Below are 20,931 nucleotides of genomic sequence, written 5' to 3' on the forward strand. Positions count from 1 at the left end.
AATACACGAAAAGCATTGAAAGGGTACAGTACCGCCTGACATTGAAAATAGGTACAACATTCTTCGTTATTCTTGTCAGAACAACATATTTTTTGTAATAACAACTCAATTTCACTTAATACACCGAAGCCGGATACCAGTGTAGGAAAGATTGACAATTTATTTATTTAATTGATCACGTGTGCACTCCCACAAAATAAATCCTCATATCCAATTTGGTGAGATCTGCGAAATGAATGAATGAATGTATGGTCATCTGCTAACCGCAGATAGTGAATGTGCAATATATGATCATCTTTGAGACGGTCCTTTGGTGGAACCAAAGAGATGAAATTTACCTGAGCTTTGAGTGCCTGAAATGTGGCTGACCAATACGGTAACATGGTGCCCCCCCACCTCGACGGAGGTGCGAGCTGACCTGAAGAACGGCCATGTTTCAGCACTCTGACACTGGATCTTGTGTTGGTAAGACCTGTCTTAGGTGTGCTCCGTAAAGACAAAAGAGTGGAGAGATGGTATGCATGTGAAATACTTAAGAGTAGTTTGGAATAATTGTTTCTCTATTTCAGGAACTTTTGTGGGGAGAATTAAATGACAGGCAGGTAATATTAAGGGGATCGTAGTAATCTACGGAAGTGACCAACGGTCACAATGAAACCATGTGTAGCACTAAGTTGAAATACGCCCAAGTGCTAAAGTTAAGCTGAATTACTGGCGTGTGTACTGTAAGTTGGAAATATTTAAGAAATGGCGTGTGCAGGACTTAAAATTAGAGACAAGTACTTCCACGTGGTGAGTACTGTATGAGTCTCAATCTGTGTATATGACAAAGGATAAAGAGAAGTACTCGTCCATGGTATCAGTTGAGGACTCGCGAATATGTTCTTAATATTACTTTGCATGTTACGTTTCCGTGTGACGCTGGATTCAAACTCTAATACTCTGAGAGAGAAGCAAGGTGAGTCAGCCGTCTATCCAGCAACGCCACTTGGCTTGCATTGCACAGGAAGACGTGCATATATCCTCCAGAGTTCGTAGCAGGAAAGAAAAGTTACGAAGTGTGGCAGTGTCGTGTGAAACTGGGATGAATACTAATTGAAGTGGGAAAGCTGAAAATGAAGTGATTCTAACGTTGTGACTATTCTTTGTGATGTATGTTGCCACTGTGATGTATTTAATGTAATTTAAGTATGTGTGGTTTGCATGGGAGAGTAGCAAGATAGGTTCAGAGGCAGTGGGTTATGCATGTTCCTTTTTGTACCGCTCGGTCTGGAGGAAATTTTCATGATGATGGGTGTGAGAGTAAAAGTGTGAGATATAGCAAAAGATCCACCATCCTATCCAGAAAGTGCGCTGTAGCGTTAGATAATTACGAGACCATAAGACAGAGAATCACCAATGTAAAGCCATGCCCACTGGGCGGAGTTTCTCATAATTTTGTAATTGTTGTTTAAAATGTAACGGTGTGTTTAGGTTATTTGTGAATCATAATAGAATTTATCTGAATAAAAAAGATAGTGAAAAGAAAAAGATTGGTGGCCTTGTTCTTCGAACAGTGTGTAGCCTTGATATCCAGAATTTATAATGTGTGTGCCATTCATATTCAGTGTGATGGCCACGTGTTGATCGAAGCCGTTGAATAAGAAAGAAAATGTGGTATTGCCAGAGCGTAGTGAACAATCAGAGTTGTGTAAATTCCAAATAGTCAGATGTGCGTTATCTGTTTCCGTTGTGTATTATTCAAACAGGAAACAGTAGAATAATTTGTAGCTTCACTGTCGGTACTAGAGCTCATAATCAGTCATTGATGTTTTTGCGAGAAATAAAGAATAAATCCACTCGCTTGGCAGGCCACTCATCTTGCAGGCCTGACTGCTTGATGGCACAGTATGAGCAAGGCGTGTGGGGTGCCTCTCAGTATAAAAGGCATGCAATTGTTATCAAAATTGTGTGTGTGTGTGTGTGTGTGTGTGTGTGTGTGTGTGTGTGTGTGTAATACAGGGCATGTACAGAAAGTAAGTACTGTTTACTTTTTCAAATCAGAATTCATTTTTACAATAAAGAGCATTTTCCTATGTAGTTGCCGCCATTGTTCAGACATTTGTCATAGCAGGAAACCAACTTCTGTACCCCCTCTTCATTGAAAGATGCTGCTAGTCAAGACAACCACTGCTGAACACTGTTTTTTGCTTGTTTTCTGCTTGTTAAGTTCCTTCATGGATTTGTAACTGTCAGGACAGTACCGTACTGTGCATCATTGAGAAAACCTAAGTGTGCAATTAAGAACAAAAGGAAAGTGCATAATACAAAACAAAAGTTGTCAAATGCTCAGTCGAGGCATTGTGTTGCTTCGTGACAATGCACGTCCCCATTCTGCTGGTGTCACTCGAAACCTTATTCGACAATTTGGTCAAAAGCAGTTCGACAACCGCCGTGCAGCCCCGATATCGCACCTTACGACTGCCACTCATTTTCGAATTTGAAGGCCGATTTTCGAGGAAGGCGCTCGGACAGTTGTGATGATGCGGGAAACGATGTTCGACAGTGACGGTCTTCACTGGCAGTATCGTTGTATGAAGAGGACATAGGAAAGTTGGTTTCCCACTATGTCAGATGTTTGAACGATGATCACAACTGTGTGGAAATATAGTTTAAGAAAAGAAATGCTCTTTCTTGTAAAAATAAATTTTGATTGTAAAAAAATGGTTTTGTTAATTTTTTACAAAACAGTACTTACTTTCCAGACAAATTTCATAATTTATTTACAGCTGTTCCTAAGCTCGACTGAGCGATTCAAAATGTAAATCCGCGGTACAGTATGTGCGTCAAATAATGTTTGTCGAATACTTCCGCAGAAAGCTCGGAACCTAATCTGGCTATCTGTTAGGTAATAGCTATCGGCAGGGATATTGTGATTGCTGTGTGCTCGGGTGATACAGGTGTATGGAGAGTACTGTTTACTGCACATCCATTATCCATAATACATTTTATATTTTGCACAACACTTTGAAAATTCGTTAACTATATTACAACATGTGCAGTATATAGTATACTACGGCCATCTATTGGTAATAAATGAAATATTATGAAAGTGTGATGGTAGGGAACAAGTCTAGAGACAAAAGTTTTAATCTAATGTCTTGTATAAACTTTCCCGCCAGAGAAGCACGATTTCTGTACTAACAAATTGCTCATTTCAGCTAGAGTTCTTCGAAATTCCATAATGAAAACTGCTCCAGAATTGTGATCCTTGTCGTGCAGCTTTGATTAATCATTTTCTGATCATTTTTGTTACCTTTTCCTGCTGCTGTTCTTGAGGATTTGAAATGATCAGAAAGTAACAACTCACTGCTGTAACAGGGACTACAGAATTTGTTGCCGTCACCATTAATAAATGATGGCGGCACAGAAACTGGGATGTCTCCTCGTCTTAAAATTTAAACTGCCTGACAAATAAAGTGGAGTCCCGAGAAGGGGAGGAGGACGAAATGAAACTCTGTAGGTCGGAAAGTTACGTGACATTATTTTATCGATTACAAAATTGAGTCAAAGTTACAGAGATCTCGACAGCTCGAGCCCACTCACCGGTACGGCATTCCACCGTCACGGTGCACAGTACGGCGATCCTCGCTCGTCACAGTCGGACGCGGTCGACAGGACCTCGGGTGACGATTGTACCGTCCCTCACGTTGCCGTACAGACCGACATTGGGCCACTATCACGTCTGAATACCCCACATGTGTAGAGACGTGCACGATTCGATGGTCCTGCCAAACGGAAACTGACAGTGAGGCCCCTTTCAAACTTTGTAAGGTGGCGATAACTCTGTCTCACCTTAGTACGCAGCATCTCTGTGTGCTTCACAGTGCTCTCTCGACATTCGACATTGTAGGCCTGTTAGATACCCTACCAGGCCCGGTAATGACGCTAATGTACTCCGGCGCCCATTCTAACTATCACAGAAAATTGCAGCACTAATTTTCTATGTACCCACCAGCAGTGCGTACGAGTATGAGGTTGGACTGCTGTCTGACAGTGTCTTGTAAGCAATCCCCCCGCCCTCTCTCTGGAAATATGATTTCCGACGCTGTTCGCTTTAATTTTTTGCCGCAGAGGACGAGAAGTTCAGTTTTGAGCTAGTGTCCTATGTCGGCTATAGACGAGGTAGTTGAGCTTGTTCATTTGATAAAAGTGACTAAATGTGTGAAAGAGGCCGGGTCATGAACAGCATCGAGATGAACTCGAGATGGCTGTAAAGTGACAGATTGGCCGTACGTTCCGTATAGGGAGGTTTGGCTCTCACATGCTTCCTGCTCATTGGAGCTCTTGTCACTCGCAGTGAACAGTCGAATGTGCAACTCCCATTACAGCTGCTGACCAATTACTGGGACGGTGCCCCACTGAGGGAGTGAGAGTTACATTAAATGTGTACGGAACATTCCTATCGAACGCGTGTAATGCTGTGTAAAACGAGAAAATGCAGAAGAGTTGTCTGCATAAATAAAATGAAAAACCGTACCAGTTTCATCTCGACAGAATCTGATGTGGACGTGGAAGAACTAAGTCCTTCGCTTACAAATTGGGACTCTCTGGCTCCCCGTTGTGTGACTGTGGAGCAGCGGAACAGTCTGTTGAACGCATTGTAGAGGAGTGTTCCGATAGATGTTGTAGTGGAGGCTGGAATGACATAATCGACGCCTCGCTGACAGTACCGGGTTGGATAGACTCTTTGGATAACGTTCTGTGATATAATTAGTGACTGTAACTCTTGTACATTCCTTTTCTTATGTCTAAATATCGCTGTAAATTGTGGGTGTATTTCCATACGATAAATAAAAGTTTCATCTTCTTGGAGTGAACCACAGCTTCTTTTTTTATATCCAGGCAATTTTTCTTTATTTTCTTGTTAATAAATCTGAGGATGACGGTACCAAAAAAGACACTTACTATTGAAACTATTCATTGGGGTACTAGGAAACTAAAAATGTCATTGTCATCCGGACAGAAATAGAAATAGTACATAGAACATTTATTTGGCCACTAAAATTTCAATGTTTCTTTTCAAAACCAGATGGAAAAATGCCAAGTGTCATGAGTATTTGCTATGTTAATTTGAGAATGCTCTTCATAGTTGGATCCTGAAGATTGATCTCTTTGTGGTACAAAGCCACAAATATCGTGACAGGTGTGCAAAATTTTTTTGTAGCTCAGAGAATGGTGTTCAAAGTGCGTAATATTTTAGTACCAACTCCCGGCAGTCTCAAAACTGAGAGGCCGTAATTTATGACTGGTTTATTACAGCAAATCATTGGACAAAAATATAAAGGAATTTTTTTAATTGCACGTTTGTGTCTGAAAGAAGTGTAGAGTTAATCACAGAAACAATATTTGTATTTGTCAAAGTTTGGCAGTGTGTTAGAAAACTTGTTAATGTTAGTAAATTAAACCAACTACAGTTAAATCTCAGTGTCTCACAGAGAGTGTAAATAACAGTAACTTTGGAAAGTTCCAGCTGAAGTAGCACTTGGATACATAGCCCTTTGCACAAGATCGACTTTCTTGTCGACTCGAGACAAGTGCGTCTGTGACCCACCTGTGGCATTTTAATCCCGTACTGAGTCACGTCTGTTTTAAGTGGTCATTTTAATTTACACGTCAGCATCAAATTTACCAATGTTGTGAGAGCTGTCTGCTGTGCAGTTTTACATCTGAATGGCAAAAGTGAGGTTGTGAGGGGCTCTTCTTTTTTACGGAAAAATCAAAATGTAGTAACAAAAGTGGGAAAAAATGTTTATTAATGACCGAAGCAGAATTCAAATGTAGTTCTTGGCAAAGGTCGTGTGGTAAATTCTCTACACTCTTCAGAACTGAAAGAATAAGAAAAGTGTCATCCAAAGATGTCAGAACAAATACATTTATTTGTTTGAGCTGATATATAGTTGCAAACATCAGACAATATGTGGAATGCAGCAAATAGCACCCATTTGCTTTATATGTTCTATGTTGTTTACTTGCCAAAAAACAACCAAAATTATTTGTCTCGTTCAATAATACTGACTTTTTCATTGCCGAAATAATTTTCAGTAAAACTCATTGATCTATTTATTTTCTCATTTGTGCAAAGTGTAGGTTTTTCCTCTGTAAAACTCAGATGCTTTTTGGCTTTCACATATTTCAACTTTGTTGTAGAACACTAGTAGGTAGGAAAAAAAAAACTAGGGCCTTGTGTAACTTTTCAGTGTGCAATGAAATAAAGAAACAACATAACAAAGATTAAGAAGACACAAAAACAGAAAATCTGTTTTTATAATAAGAGTGAGTTCGACCAGATTGGGTTATAACTTAGGACGTTAGCAGACTCTGCCATAATCCCTCATCTACTGTGTATGCAGTGTGCAACATACTCAGAAATTTAGAACTCCGCAGTCGGCATACACTATAGGTCACTGACATCGTAGGCACACTTGTGTTGTGGTCAGTTGCCGATTTACACGAGGACGTAAAAGGCACACGCACTGAAAGAGTGGTCGATTCTGATCAGAAAGTCACTCGTGTAAAACGGGCTTTAATGTCGGTAAGCATCCTTCTCGCACGAGGTCATACTGAAGTTTGGTGACTTCTAGAGGAAAGCATCCCACCCACCACCCAATTTACGGCAGGATAAGTGAATTGTGGAAGGCAAGTTTTATGTTGGATGCAAAGTCAAATCTGCTCACTCGAGATGATTTCTGCTTTCTTCAATTTGTGCTTCAGACCTTTACCCTGGCATTTAAGTGATGTAGACCCTTCCGTTGCTAATAATGGATTTATAGACAAGAAGAGTGTAACAGCCTTTCTGCTGTGCCAGTGTGAATGTTATTGCCTCATCTACCCCTCAGCATCCACTCCACCGCTCGTGAAAACGAGTTGCAGAAATTTCGCGATGCTTCTGGAGACTGGAAAGTTACTCTAGTAATTAGTACAGACAGGTCCTCCAGAGTGCCGTAGTTGGTAGCTGTTACGCGGCGCCCATTCCTGTGAGAGCTCGTGCGCTTTGCCGGCGGTTCTGTGAGCGAATATTTACACGGCAGGGAAGCACCTGTACGCCTGGCAGAGGCAAGGTAGTTTGGCACATAAATGCACAAGTTTCTAGTATCACGAGCCCCATTTGCTCACTGTTTCTGTACACGCGAGCGCTATAGTTTTAATGCAGGCGGGCTGTGGAGATCAGCACGTACGTGCTCGCGCGCTCTGTCTTCCTCCTCTCACCTCCCCATCCCTCCGTTCCCCACTTCCCTGCAGGACAGTCTGGTGTGCAGTCACCCTTTCATTGGAGATTGTCACACGTTTCCTGGCTAATTACTCCTCATTGCGACCATTACTAATCTTAATACTCCCTGCAGCCAGTTCTTTAGCTGATATTTGCATAAGATTTTGTTGCAATTAATCCTGGGTTATTAACACGGTTAATGTGAAACTAATACTATTGAGCCACCACAGCAAATGTTACGATAATGAGCTTAATGCCACATAGAAGAGTCCTCTGTGTTTTTATGAGTCAGCTGATGCTTCTTTATTATATCGCACAGTTAGTTAGATGCGGTTATAATGTTTTTCTCACTACTTTTCTTAGGTGCCAAATTAAACTAAGACTGTCTCTTGGAATGATGCAGATCTAGTCCCGCTAAATTTGGGCCATTCCAAATGAAGTAACCCTACTGTTTCTGTTAATTCTATTTATAAGCATATTGTACAAAAAATGAGTCACCACCAGCGGACACGTCAGCACCACACAGCTTTACCTCTAGCCCAGATAAGGATCTCAATTCGACGAGGAAAAAACCCCACGAGTTTCTCGGGGTACGCTGTATCCGGCTGAAGCCACTTGTCGGTTACTGGATCGAATAGATGTATCGAATTGCAGGGATGTCGATTGCCGAGTTCCACCCGTGGTTCCACGTAGCCTCATACATTTTCTACGGGACCGGCATCAGTTAATTTAGTGGCCCAGTTGTGGTGCAGTAGGGCATCTGACTGTCAAACCGAGAATGTACACGTACATCTCTGTGAACGTGGCTGTTGTCATCTCGGAGGATGGGAGTGTCCACTGCATACTGACCACGATGTAGAAGGAGGACAAAAGTGAGTCACTGAGGATGTCAAAATTGACATCATGGCGCATGTTGAGGGTAAGCTAAATGAATGGGCCCAAATGGTAAGCAGGAGGATTTGATGCCTTGTTGGGGCGTTAGTGCACTACGTACTCTGCATTTGAAAAGAGGCAAAATTGTGACTTGTTGGACCACACTAAATTACTCCTCTGATTTCGTACAACTAACACGTACGTACCGCTTGATTGTCTGATGTGTGTCAGCAGTGTAAGATAACTTGCTACCAGTTTGACACCATCTACAATGCTCCAGAGTGGTCAGTGTGCTGTTGTAACGGGGTGATAAATATTTTGTTCAGTGAGCTTACTACTCTGACCCCCACCATAGAGATGCCCTGTGTGAAACATTCTAACCTCAAATTGTGCAGCTCGTTCTGCGTCCAGTCCAGATGAACGATCTGTTCTGTCAACCAGTTAAATGTTATTCAGTAAAGACTAATGTATAGGGCATTAACTTTTATATCTAGAATGTTATTGATACAGACCCAACAGTAGACGAGTTACTACAGTCATACTAGCAGGAAGGGAAAAAATGTGGAACACGTGTACTAACACCTTTCCCGTGCCCTTCGACCTCCCTACCCCAATAAAAAAAAAAAAAACCCCACTCCCCCCTCCCTCACTCCCCCATCCCTCACTCCCCCCTCCCTCACTCCCCCCCCCTCCCGCCCCGTCACTCTCCCTCCCTCACTCCCCCCCCCCCCCCCCCCCCCCCCCCGCCCCGTCACTCTCCCTCCCCTTCCCCTATGCCTCCATCCCCTTCCTCTTTCTTTCCACACACACACACACACACACACACACACACACTCAGTACCCATAATTGTATTTCAAGGCCTTAATTTTTGTGCTGTCAGACCCTCACTAATAATATTCTGTACACAAGGCAATGCGCATACTTGAGCCTGCACCGCACTGCACTGCTTGCTGAGGTTTGGGAGTTGTTTTGCTTGTGTGCGCTGTCGCCCAAAGTTCCACTCGACGAGAAGATCTCTCGAGGAAACGCCGCGGCTCGAAGCACGCGACGGCCTCTTATAGGAGGGCACGGATGTGCGTTCGCACTGGCGACCTCTCGAGCCGACGGCTGCTCTCGCAAATTCCGCACTCCTCTCCTCGCAAACGCGCGTCCCGCGGCCTGCGCCCGCAAAGCTTATCGAGGTCTGGGTTTCCCAGTCGCGTGCGCCGCCTGGCCTCGGAGCTCCGGAGCATCGGAGCTGGAGCGCCGCAACTGCGCGCGCGCTACCTTTGACATAGCGAGTTCTAATTGCGGTCCCGTGCTGTGCTGCGAGCAAAGTTCTTTTTTTGCAGAGACGGGCAGAGCCACTATGAGTGAAAGATTTCAGTTTGGCACCAGAGAGCATTCTGTAGTCCCCGGGTTCGACCTGCGCCGACAGAGGTGAACAGCCACCGGTAGGTGCATTTGCAGCGAAGCTTGTAGCTACCAGTTCCTTGTATGGTAATGGGGTTATTATTTCCTTGTGTAACTGTGGCGCACTTGCGTGTTGACGGCTGCGCAAATTTTAGGTGGGTCGGGAGGTACGGCGTAGATTTGCGGCTCTGCTGCCGTACTGCCGATTGTGCGCTGTCACCAGTTTGTGGAAGGTTTCACTTTCTGCATCACCGTGCACCACGAGTGAGCCATTCAGATTTGAAATTAGAATGATTGTAATTTTGGTCATTATTAAAAAGTCCAGTTTTTAGGATGCTCCTCGCTTATGCTCGTTCTGTGAGTAGTCGAAACATATGATCGGTACTGTTATGGTTTTAAACCGGTGATGAATTTTGAGGTGATTAGTGATTGTACATCTTTGAAGATAGAGAAATTTCTTCCTGACAGTACGGATGATCTATTATAAGGTGATGTGCAGACTGTTACTCTATTCAGTGTACACTTAAGTTCTTCATTCGAATAATTGGGGGCAGTGTAAAACAATATTGGATTCTCACCTTCATCTTTACGAGGGCAGTGTAAAAGCAATAGCTGATTCTCACCTTCATCTTTACGCAATCACTTCATTTACTCTCCCAATACTATCCACAGCTGAGCATACGCAACAGTCAAAACTATCACATTTAAATAGAGACAAAGATGTGATACATACAAGAAAGAAAAAAGCACTGATAAAAAGTTCTCACTACTTTGAGGAAAATAAATGACGAGTTTGCATCAAGGCGGAACCGCTAACCATGTACTGCTGTAATCTAATTGTCTGAAGAAGATTTATAGATCCTGCCGCAAAAACTGACTTTCAGAATTTTCGGAGTAGACTTTGTGTCATATTATTCTTATTTTCCCTTTCTACAGTGTGTGAGAGAAGGTCACATGTCCCTTGTCAAAGCAGTGTATTGTATATTGGAGTACTTAAATATAAAAACTATGTACCCACCAGATCTGCATGTTGACCATTGTGCCTTATGCAGAGATCTGCAGGGGGTAGGCAAAATAATGTGAACAGTGGTAGTAACGGGATGGTTGTGTTTGATGGTCAACAACACCGGCAAGGCACGTGTTGCACTGGACTGTGCGTGTTCAGTACGAACTAGGCATCAGTGCAGGTTGTTTACAAGTAGTGCACACTTTGTGTTTGCGTTCAGAGGCCGAGGTCGACATGCAGTGAAAGACCAGCAGAGTTCCAGCGAGGGCAGATTGTGGGGGCCCGATTAGCTGGAGCATCAGCAACTGAGGCAGCCAACTTATTGAATGTTTCAAGAACAATTGTTTCAACAGTCATGACACTGCACACAAAACATGGAAAGACATCATCATGTAAATATAATAGTGGGTGCAGATCAAAACTAAATGACCTAAATCGTAGTATGCTAACATGAATTGAGCAAAAACAACACAGAACTGTGGCTGCTAAAGTGACTACAGAGATCAATAACCATCTTTGAGACCCCGTATCTATCGACACTGTCCACCGAGAACTCCACAGAGCGAATATGCGTGGCTGAGCTGCTGTACCGAAACCATTAGTGATGACAATCAATGTAAAGAAGTGTAAAACATGGGATCAGGAGCATAAATGGTGGACAGCTAATTAGTGGAAACACTTCATATGGTCCGACGAGTCAACGTTTTTGCTATTTCCAACCTCGAGCCTGGTTAATGTCTGTGGAATGCCAAAAGAAGCCTACAATCCTGATTGCTTGATTCCAACAGTTAAGCATGAAGGTGTGAGCAGCCATATAATGGTATTCTGCTGGTTCCATCATTACTCACAAAGGTTGTGTTACAGCCAACGATTATGCGACCATTTTAGATGACCAGGTGTACCCCACGATTCGAATGTTGATCCCCAACAATAATGCCATATTTCGGGACGATAATGCACCCATTAACACAGCCAGGATGGTACAATTGTGGTATGAGGAGCATGCAACTAAACTGCAGCATCTTCCCTGGCCAGCACAATCCCCGGACTTAAACATTATCGAACCCTTTTGGTCAGTATTGGAGTGCAGATTCCGGAGCAGATTTTCGCCTCCTACAGGAGTTAGAAGAGGTTCTGATTGAAGAGTGGCATAACATTCCACTGGAGACTATACAATCATTATATGCCAGTATTCCAAGAAGAATCGCAGCTCTATTACAGACGAATGGGGGTCCAACCCCTTATTAATAAACAATTCCCATGTAAGTACAGGTGTTCACATTATTTTGCTTACCCCCTGCATGTGTCTCCAGTTGATTGGCACTTACATAGCATCTCATTTCAGCTCTGAAACACTACCCTGACACTTTAGTGCAATTATTCAAACAGTGGAAAATCCAGGATGGAACAATGACAATGATGGATTGCTATTCACACCATATTGCAGATTAGCACAACAAAAAGACTATCAAACAGGTAAGCTTTTGCCTAAAAGAGTCTTCATCCAAATTACACTAGACACACACCTCTTGTGCTCAAACGTGAATGCATTTCTCGCACTTACGACCACTGTCTCTTATTGTCGATACCTCAAAAGCTTACTTGTTTGACATGCTTTTTGTTGTGCATATCTGTGACCCACCATCTCTGCTGTATGGTGAGAAGCCATCTATCCTTTTCAAAATATTGTGCAATTATTCATTAGTCTTGTATCACCGTTGACCTTATAATGAGTTGTCTTTAGGGAAAGCATTTGACAGTGTTGACTGGACAACAGTCAATTCTGAATGTGGCAGAGAAAAAATAGAGGGAGGGAAAAGTTATGTATAATTTGTACAGTAACCAGTCTGCAATTCAATTAGTCAAAGGACATGAAAGGGAAGCCCTAGCTGAGAAGAGAATGAGTTAAGATTGTATCCAGTACCTGAAGTTATACAATTTCTACATTGAACAAATTCACGGTAATTCTGTCAGAGATAGCTAAGGATGTGGAAGAGTAGTTGAACGGAATGAGTAGTGTCTTGAAAATAGATTATAAGATGACATTAACAAAAGTGTAACAAGGGTTATGGAATGAAGTCTAATTAAATCAGACAATACTGAGAGTGAATTAGATTAGGAAATGAGACACTAAAAGAAGTAGATGAGTTTTGCTATTAGATAGAAAATAAGTGATGATGGCCGAAGTAGAGAGGGTTATAATGAGACAAGTACTTCTGAAAAAGAGGGAATTTTGAACATTTGAAATAAATTTAAGTATCAGGAAGTATTTTCTGAAGGTATTTGCCTGGAATGTATACTTGTACGAAAATGAAACATAGGTGGTAAGCAGTTCAGACAAGAAGAGAATGGAAATTTTTGAAATGTTGTGCTATGGAAGAATGCTGAATACTAGGTGGATAGATCGAATAACTTATGAGGTACTGAATCCAAATAGGGAAAAAAAGTTTATGGTAGATATCTACTAAAAGAAGGGATCTGTTGATAAGGCGCATTCGGAGGCATCGACAAACAGTCAATTTGGAGTATAACCGCACATGATCCAAAAATGTATTTTTGAGGTGAACAATCAGTTACATTTGCAACCGGTCCAATTAAACCTTTTCCTCTCACACACCATAAAAAAAAATAAAAAAAGAGAGGAGGAGGAGGAGGAAGGAGGACTGAATTGGTATCATGATGACATGCTGGCTCATACATTACACAGTGACAATTTCTTTGCAACTCTTGTGCATAATGGGGATTTTTATATTGGTGAGAAAACAACGTTCAGTTGCAGGAAATTATGCAACAGAGCATGGCAAGCTGCTCCGTGCCATTGTCACAGCATTCATTCACAAACATCTGTCTAGTATTTTCATTTTACTGTGCGATTATACATTGATGATGATGGTATTTGAAGTTCAACTGCTCTTTTGCAGATTGATTTCATCGGAGACTGCTCTTTCAATCGAGCAACAGTTGTATGCTTCCTCTCGTGTTCACTTCACGTGTAGTTTCCCACACTGCCCGGAATGAAAGCAAGTGTCTCCCATTTGAGCGCGGTCACTTTACGACACGAGGCCCTGCCAAAGTGGTCTATAAAGATATTAAAGGTGGTAAACAGATTACTTATAAATCACTTGTGCAACCCACTTTTGATTAGTGCTCGAGTGTGTAAAACCTGTGCAAAATTGGGCTAGCAGGGGATATCGAATGTGTAAAGAGAAGGGCAGCACAAATGGTCACTGGTTTGTTTGATCTGTAGCAGAGAGTGACAGAGATGCTGCAGAAACTGAACTAGCAGACTCTTCAAGTTATATTTGAAAGTTTTGAGAACCAGCTTTCAAAGACATCTCCAGGAATATACTACAACCCTCTACATATCAGACGTGCCTAGATCGTGGGGACGAGACTAGTTAATCTAAGCCCATCAGGGGCATTTAAACGCCCGTTCTTCCCGTGCTCGGTATGTGGATGAAACGTGATGAAACCCTAATAATTGGTACAGTGGGATGTGCCTTTCTGTCGTGCACTTCCCAGTGGCTTGCAGAGTACAGATGCAGATTCTCTCTGTCTGGGGGTGTTCGTGCTGCCGATCGCTCCCCAATAGTGTAACTGTGTTTGCTCACTCCGGCTGCGGCTTTGTAACTGTAACTGAAACATTTAACAACTGGAACAAAGTAATACAACTTCCAAGCAATAGAACAACTACTCGAAACTTCCTGGCAGATTAAAACTGTGTGCCGGACCGAGACTCGAGCTCGGGACCTTTGCCTTTCGCAGGCAAGTGCTCTACCATCTGAGCTACCCAAGCACGGCTCACGCCCCGTCCTCACAGCTTTACTTCTGCCAGTATGTCATCTCCTACCTTCCAAACTTTACAGAAGCTCTCCTGCGAACCTTGCAGAACTAGCGTAGTGAATGTTTCATTCTGGAAACATCCCCCAGGCTGTGGCTAAACCATGTCTCCGCAGTATCCTTTCTTTCAGGAGCTACATATCTGAAATTACATATCTGAAATTGCATATTAGTGGACAACTACATATTATTTACAGTTGTAGCCTGATCAGTGATGGCATTTTAGTATATGTAGTTGCTTGTGCAGCGTATTCGACAATTTCTGCGCTTCGATTCAGAAGCGAGCTACAGTTTGCCGCGGCAGTGTCGGCAGAAATCTTTGGTGCTGGGTCCACGGAGACAGGCGCGAACATTACTGTTTGGAAGTTACCCACTCAGATTGCCTCGTTTCGTGTCATGTCAGTTTATTTATCTGGGATTGTATGTAATACGTAGCGAGAAATGTTCTCGGCTGTTCCGAGAACCTAGTTCCGTACAGTTTATTACTGCCCCTATAGATGTTTCATTTTTGAAAGCAGGCGTTGAATGTGCACAAATTCACCTATTTGGTTGATTGTACACGTATTTATGGCAGGTGCTACACGTGCCTTATTTTTGTGGAAGAAAGGCTGTCAGTCAGTTTTTGGCCGACAAGTTTGTAGGGTTAAATGGTCACAAATGTGTGCTCGGGCAGTCACGAATTAATTTTCAAAATGTCTGTCTTTGGAGTTGTCAGTGTGGTACTAAACTGCAAACAAGTACGTACCTAATATACACGGTCAAAATAGATGAGGTAATGGCGTCTGTAGGGAGCATTTAATCAATAAATTTTGTTTGTGTGGCACTGTCAAAATAGATGTAGGAGCATTCAATCGATAGATTTTGTTTGTGGGCAGTAAGGAAGATTACTCCTTCAGGGTGGCGATTGTTGTAGAAAACCTGAAAATCTCAGGGAATTACATTTTACCCTGGAAAATTGGAGAACTTTCAGGGAATTTCGTAAAATCTCAGGGAATTAGTCCTTTTTATCCTAGCATTGAAACTGAATTTTATTGAGTTCTATAAATCACAAATTTTAAAATACTTAATACGTATCTCAGAAGTGTGTATATTATATGGCTATTATTCCATATGAATTACTGATATCTAAAAACCTTGGGTAAACTACTGCTTATGTCTGGTATGTAGTTCAACTGGGGGGAAAGAAAAGTCATTATTGTGGCAGGCTCCCCCACCGGCTATCTGCCGAACGTTCCACACAGTATCACGTGGCTGCATCAACGTTCTGTGCATTGAACTCGAGTGAGAGGAAGCTATGTAGGACACCTCAAGCATTAAAACAATCACCTTAACTTTTCTCAATTTTTTAAAAATTAATCCAGTCTCGAAACTTTTTGGACTGGCAGTGTATGCCTAAGAGCTCACGGATTTAATCATCTTTCATACAACTGTAATATGACCTTAGATGCAAAGAATCTTTAAAAGTAATAGTGATAATCATTGTGATAAAAAGTGATGAATTATATTAAGGAATTGTGATGAAATTAAAATGTTCTGAGGTGACAAAAGTTATTGAATAGTGATATGCACATAAAGATAGGGCAGAAGTACCACGCACATTAGGTATAAAAGGACATCGCACTGATGAAGCTATCGTTTGTACTCAGGTGATTAGTGTGCAATAGTTTCCAATGTGACTACGGCAACACCGCAGGGTTTAACACACTTCGAACATTCAATGGAGTTGGAGTTTGGCACACGGAATGGATTGGATCGTGCAGTGCAACTGAGCCAATCATTGACTGGAAATGATTATGTTCTGCTATTTGGAGGTCATTTGCAGCCCTTCGTGGCCTTCACGTTTCCAAATGACGATGAAATTTTTACGGATGATTTATGCCGTGTCACTGGACCGTAATTGGTCGTGATTGGTGCGAAGTACATTGCGCAATTCGAGTGAATGATTTGACTACTCAAATCACCTGACATGAATACCATCAAATGTTTATGGAACGTAATGGAGAGGTCATTTCGTGCCCAAAAATCCTGCATTGGCTTTAGAGGCACGACGACTCACTATTCCTGCAGGGGAGTTCCAGTGACTTATTGAGTCCATGCCGCGTTAGTTTCTATCGGTGGAGGATGGGGGGGGGGGGGGCAGAATGACCCAATTTAAACTCTGTATGGACAGACTGCTACTCTGTTACCTACTGGCTAACACCGCTGCTCAATGACTAGCTGCTTCATATGTTCGATAAGATTGTAAAACTTTGAGTATTGCCCATCAGTGTGGGATCCATACCAGGTCGGGTTGACAGAGGAGATAGAGAAGATCCAAAGAAGAGCGGCATGTTTCGTCATAGGGTTATTTGGTAAGCGTGGTAGCATTACGGAGGTGTTTAGTAAACTCAAGTGGCAGACTCTGCAAGAGAGGCGCTCTGCATCGCGGTGTAGCTTGCTGTCCAGGCTTTGAGAGGGTGCGTTTCTGGATGAGGTATCAAATATATTGCTTCCCCCTACTTGTACCTCCTGAGGAGATCACGAGTGTAAAATTAGAGAGATTTGAGTGCGCACGGAAGCTTTCCGGCAGTCGTTCTCCTCACGAACCGTACGCGACTGGAACAGGAAAGGGAGGTAATGACAGTGGCACGTAAAGTGCCCTCCGCCACACACCGTTGGGTGGCTTGCAGAGTATAAATGTAGATGTACTAAAGTTGCATTTGCCATTCTAAGTATTTGCTACGATCTAGCATCCGACCAATGTTCTCATTCATTATTCTCAAAGTTTGAATTTTATGTTGAGCAGTGAATGCTAAATATTTAGCATTTAGCCAACTAGATGTCTCAAGTTATGGCGTAGTTCTCCAAATTATGCAGTGTCTGCTGGAAGACCAGGATGTAGCACTAAATTAATTTTTGTGAACAAATACAGATTTTCTCAGATGTATACGTGCAGATATATTCTTCGAATTCAGTACAAGGATCTTATCATTGCAAATACTTCGCGTATTAGTAACATAATTCAGTACATTATGACACCTTATGTTTCAAAATCAGAATTAGGAATAAATGTAAAATGCAATTTTCATACGTGTTCCAAAGTCAACCCCACGATTGTTTGATTTTGGCTTTTATTTGTGGGCCTACGTGCTACGACTTGGACCAGCGACACATGGAGCGCACACGTATGCCTGTGCAGTTGCTTCCTCTCGCAAAGTCACTGCGATTGCCTCCTACCTCAAAGACACCCACCGTCCCTCGACGCGACACGTCACGTGAAAATAGAAAATGAATTCGTCATTCTCTCTTATAAAATAATTTGTTATACCATTTTATCATTTACAAGTGTCATTTGTCAGAAAGGTAAAGATAGGGTTTCACATCACTTTTCTGGAGTGATGTGTAATGTGAGTAAAATTGGTGACCCATTGCATGTACATGTAAGAGCACCTACACTGCATAGAAAACTGAAGGTGGGACCGTTCAACTTTAGGAGAGTGCAGATGAAGAAAAACGTGCCCTACATGTGTATACACAGTAAGTACGTATTGTGCTCGATTTACTCCTTATGTATTGTTCTTCGCAAATAACGTAGTTCTCCGTGTATAGTAGTGATTGGTCTCCCAAAATATGGAAGATATTTCAGGGGTCATTTCAGAATGTCGTAACTGGCAGTGGTTTCTGTCAGTCTATAAGCACTGCAGCTCGGTGGCTTCGAGCTGTGTAGCTGGTCTGTGTAGTCTGTTGTATTCATACCCTGTAGGATTTTGTTTTCTGCTGTTTGTTAGTTTATGTCCGAATGAGAAAACTCACCTCGTGGTGTTTGGTGATGCAGAATCTGAAATGAGGCATTCGTGTAAAATGTGCCTGACAGTATGTGGCACGAGGAACATCTTTAGTAGAGGACTTGAGTATTTGTAAGAGCAGCACTGCACAACACGGTGACTTCCTGTAATTTTGATACAGCCATAGGTGCTAATTTGCTTATAGAATACTCACAAGATAAGTATAGCTCAAAGTCCGATTGCTACCGATTTAAGTTGTGCATAAATGAGCTGACTGGATGGTTTTAGTGTTTTCCATTATGTGTTCCTGAGTACAGCTGTTCTGAAAAGCATGGAAATTATTTGTGGGAGATGAGATGAGGGAAAAAACATGCAAGTCTGTATAAAATTTTGTGTTGACAGTTTGTGCTTAATTTTTATCATGGCATCAATTTTGTTCCATTTGGTATTCAGAGCAATTATCAAATGCTTCAGTTATCAATTATCTTCGAGTGATAAGCTTTAAAACTCTAATATAAATCATTAAGAGCAACAATAGTGAATTGAGAAACTGATAATTCAGTTGGTGTAATTTTTTTACTACGGCCTCAGATGTGTGTAAGTTATGTGATTATAACTTTCATTGCCCTTTGCAGAAAGTTCCAGGAAGGTAACTAACTTTATTGTTAAGTGGCAGAGGAAGAGGTTTAACAATAAAGACCAGCTCTTTGTATGTGTGATGTGAGGGAGAGGGGGTAATGTTCAGCACAGTGATGCCCCTCTAGAAAAATTTGCATGCAAAAATTTTGCAGATAATGGCTTAGATTTTTATTTTGTTGCCAGTTTATGGCTGTACCTTGTAATAAGTTTAACAAATAAGTTTTCAGTCTGCTCTGATTTTACAAGATGTCTGTAACAAAGTTTACTTATTACATGAAAATGAGTACTATGACTAGCAGTTACAGTTCTTTTTTATTTATTTACACATTTGTATGTTTCAGAGTAAGTCCTTATCGAATTCTGAATTAATCTGCTGCCTTTATGGGAGCAGTGTTATGGAAATAGATGATTCTATAATTTGAGGGTCACTCCAAAAGAAATGCACAATTTTTTTAAAAAAAATATCTATCTTTTATTCTACATGTTTGAAAGTTTTACAGTGTGTAAATACATCCTTTAGGAACAATATTTTCATTTCTCCACATAATTTCCATCCCTCTCAGCTGCTGCCTTACACCATCTGGAACCAGCGCCTGTATACCCACACGGTAAAATTTTGGACCAACCTGTTGGAGCCACTGTTTGGTAGCGTGCGCAAGGGAGTCATCATCTTCAAACTTTCTTCCAAGAAGAGAGTCTTTCAGTTTCCCAAAGAGATAAGTCACATGGGGCCAGGTCAGGACTGTAAGGTGATTGTTTAAGTTTTGTGATCGCATCCACAGTTTTTTGACTGACATATGGCCGTGCATTGTTGTGCAACAGCAAAACATCCTGCTTTTGCCGATGTGGTCGAATACGACTGCCGATGTGGTCGAATACGACTGCCGATGTGGTCGAATACGACTGCCGATGTCATCAAATACGACTCAGTCGAGCTTGACGTTTCTTCAATGTCGTCACATATGCATCGTTAACTCTCTGCATATTGTCTGGGGTGTGTGCAGTACGAGGTCGGCCGCTGCGAGGACAATCCTCAATATTGTCGTGCCCGCTTTCATCACGTAACCTGCTTGCCCACCGACTAACTGCACTGCAATCGACATCATCATGTCCGTACACCTTTTTCAACCTCTTGTGGATGTTTCCCACTGTCTTGTTTTCACAGCACAGGAATTCTATGACAGCACGTTGCTTCTGACGAATGTCAAATCTAGCAGGCGTCTTGACATGCTGTGACGGCGCCACTCTCGGGGAACAGGTTGAACTATGTTTGAAAACGAGCGGGAAGGATGTATCTACACACTGTAAAACTTTCACGCGTGCAGAATGAAAACTATATTTTTACAAAAATAGTGTGTATTTCTTTTGGAGTGACCCTCGTATAATGAGTAAACTAAACTGCAGTATATGTTATGGGATCTATTAACTGCTTTTATAAAGTCACTCGTAGCATTGAAATCAAATTCGGAAAGTTAAAGAATGTACTACATAAGAGAATTCTGGTCTTCTGGAAGCATGTCCTCATATTAAGACGAGAAAGTAATAAAAAAAAATTTGTGGTTTCACCGGTTTGCGATAGTACCACTGACAGACTTCAGGATCACACACAGTTACTCACGGTAAGCACTGCCATATAACAGTTACCGTGTGCGCAATTCCTATTTCCGTTCCGCACAGGTTCGATTTCCCGCCACCGATGCAGCAGCCACCTCCGCCGCCGCCTTCACTGTGTGTCGGCTACGAGCCGGAGCCGAAGCGTAGCCGCATGGACCACGCCGGCGCTGCTGCTGCTGGCGGGGAGGCTGCCCGCATTTATGTGTTGGAGGAAGAGAATGCCATGCTCCACAAGAAGCTTGACGATCTTAAAAAGCAGGTGAGTCTCTTGCAATTACTGCTTCCCTCAGACTGTTACCGGTTGCGCTAAAGTCTTTTAGGTCTTATCACGATATCCTGTGCCGCTTTACTTTTTATGCTGCATAACACAAGAGTCGTGCTTCCTATCCAGTGAAACTCCACTTTCACATTGGAGTGACTTTAAAAAAATTATGTAAAATTGGGGAAAATTACTTTCTATTCAGAGAATTTATCCTACGACGACCACATTAGGACATTGAAATTAATCATTTATGTGAATTGAAAATTTGTGCTGGACTGGGACTCGAACCCG

General features: G+C 42.1%; 1 protein-coding gene across 1 annotated transcript in view; it reads left to right on the forward strand.

The window, feature by feature from the left end:
• The window catches only part of LOC124553222 (zinc finger CCCH domain-containing protein 10-like), a 125,946-nt gene that overhangs the window by 57,358 nt on the left and 47,657 nt on the right, over window positions 1-20,931 (forward strand). Inside the window, exon 6 of the mRNA XM_047127113.1 lies at window positions 20,442-20,637. Coding sequence (XP_046983069.1) covers window positions 20,442-20,637 — 196 coding nt within the window. The remainder of the gene's footprint in view (window positions 1-20,441; window positions 20,638-20,931) is intronic.

Source organism: Schistocerca americana, chromosome 11 (genome assembly GCF_021461395.2).
Source record: "Schistocerca americana isolate TAMUIC-IGC-003095 chromosome 11, iqSchAmer2.1, whole genome shotgun sequence".
In the NCBI taxonomy this organism is placed as follows: Eukaryota; Metazoa; Arthropoda; class Insecta; order Orthoptera; family Acrididae; genus Schistocerca; species Schistocerca americana.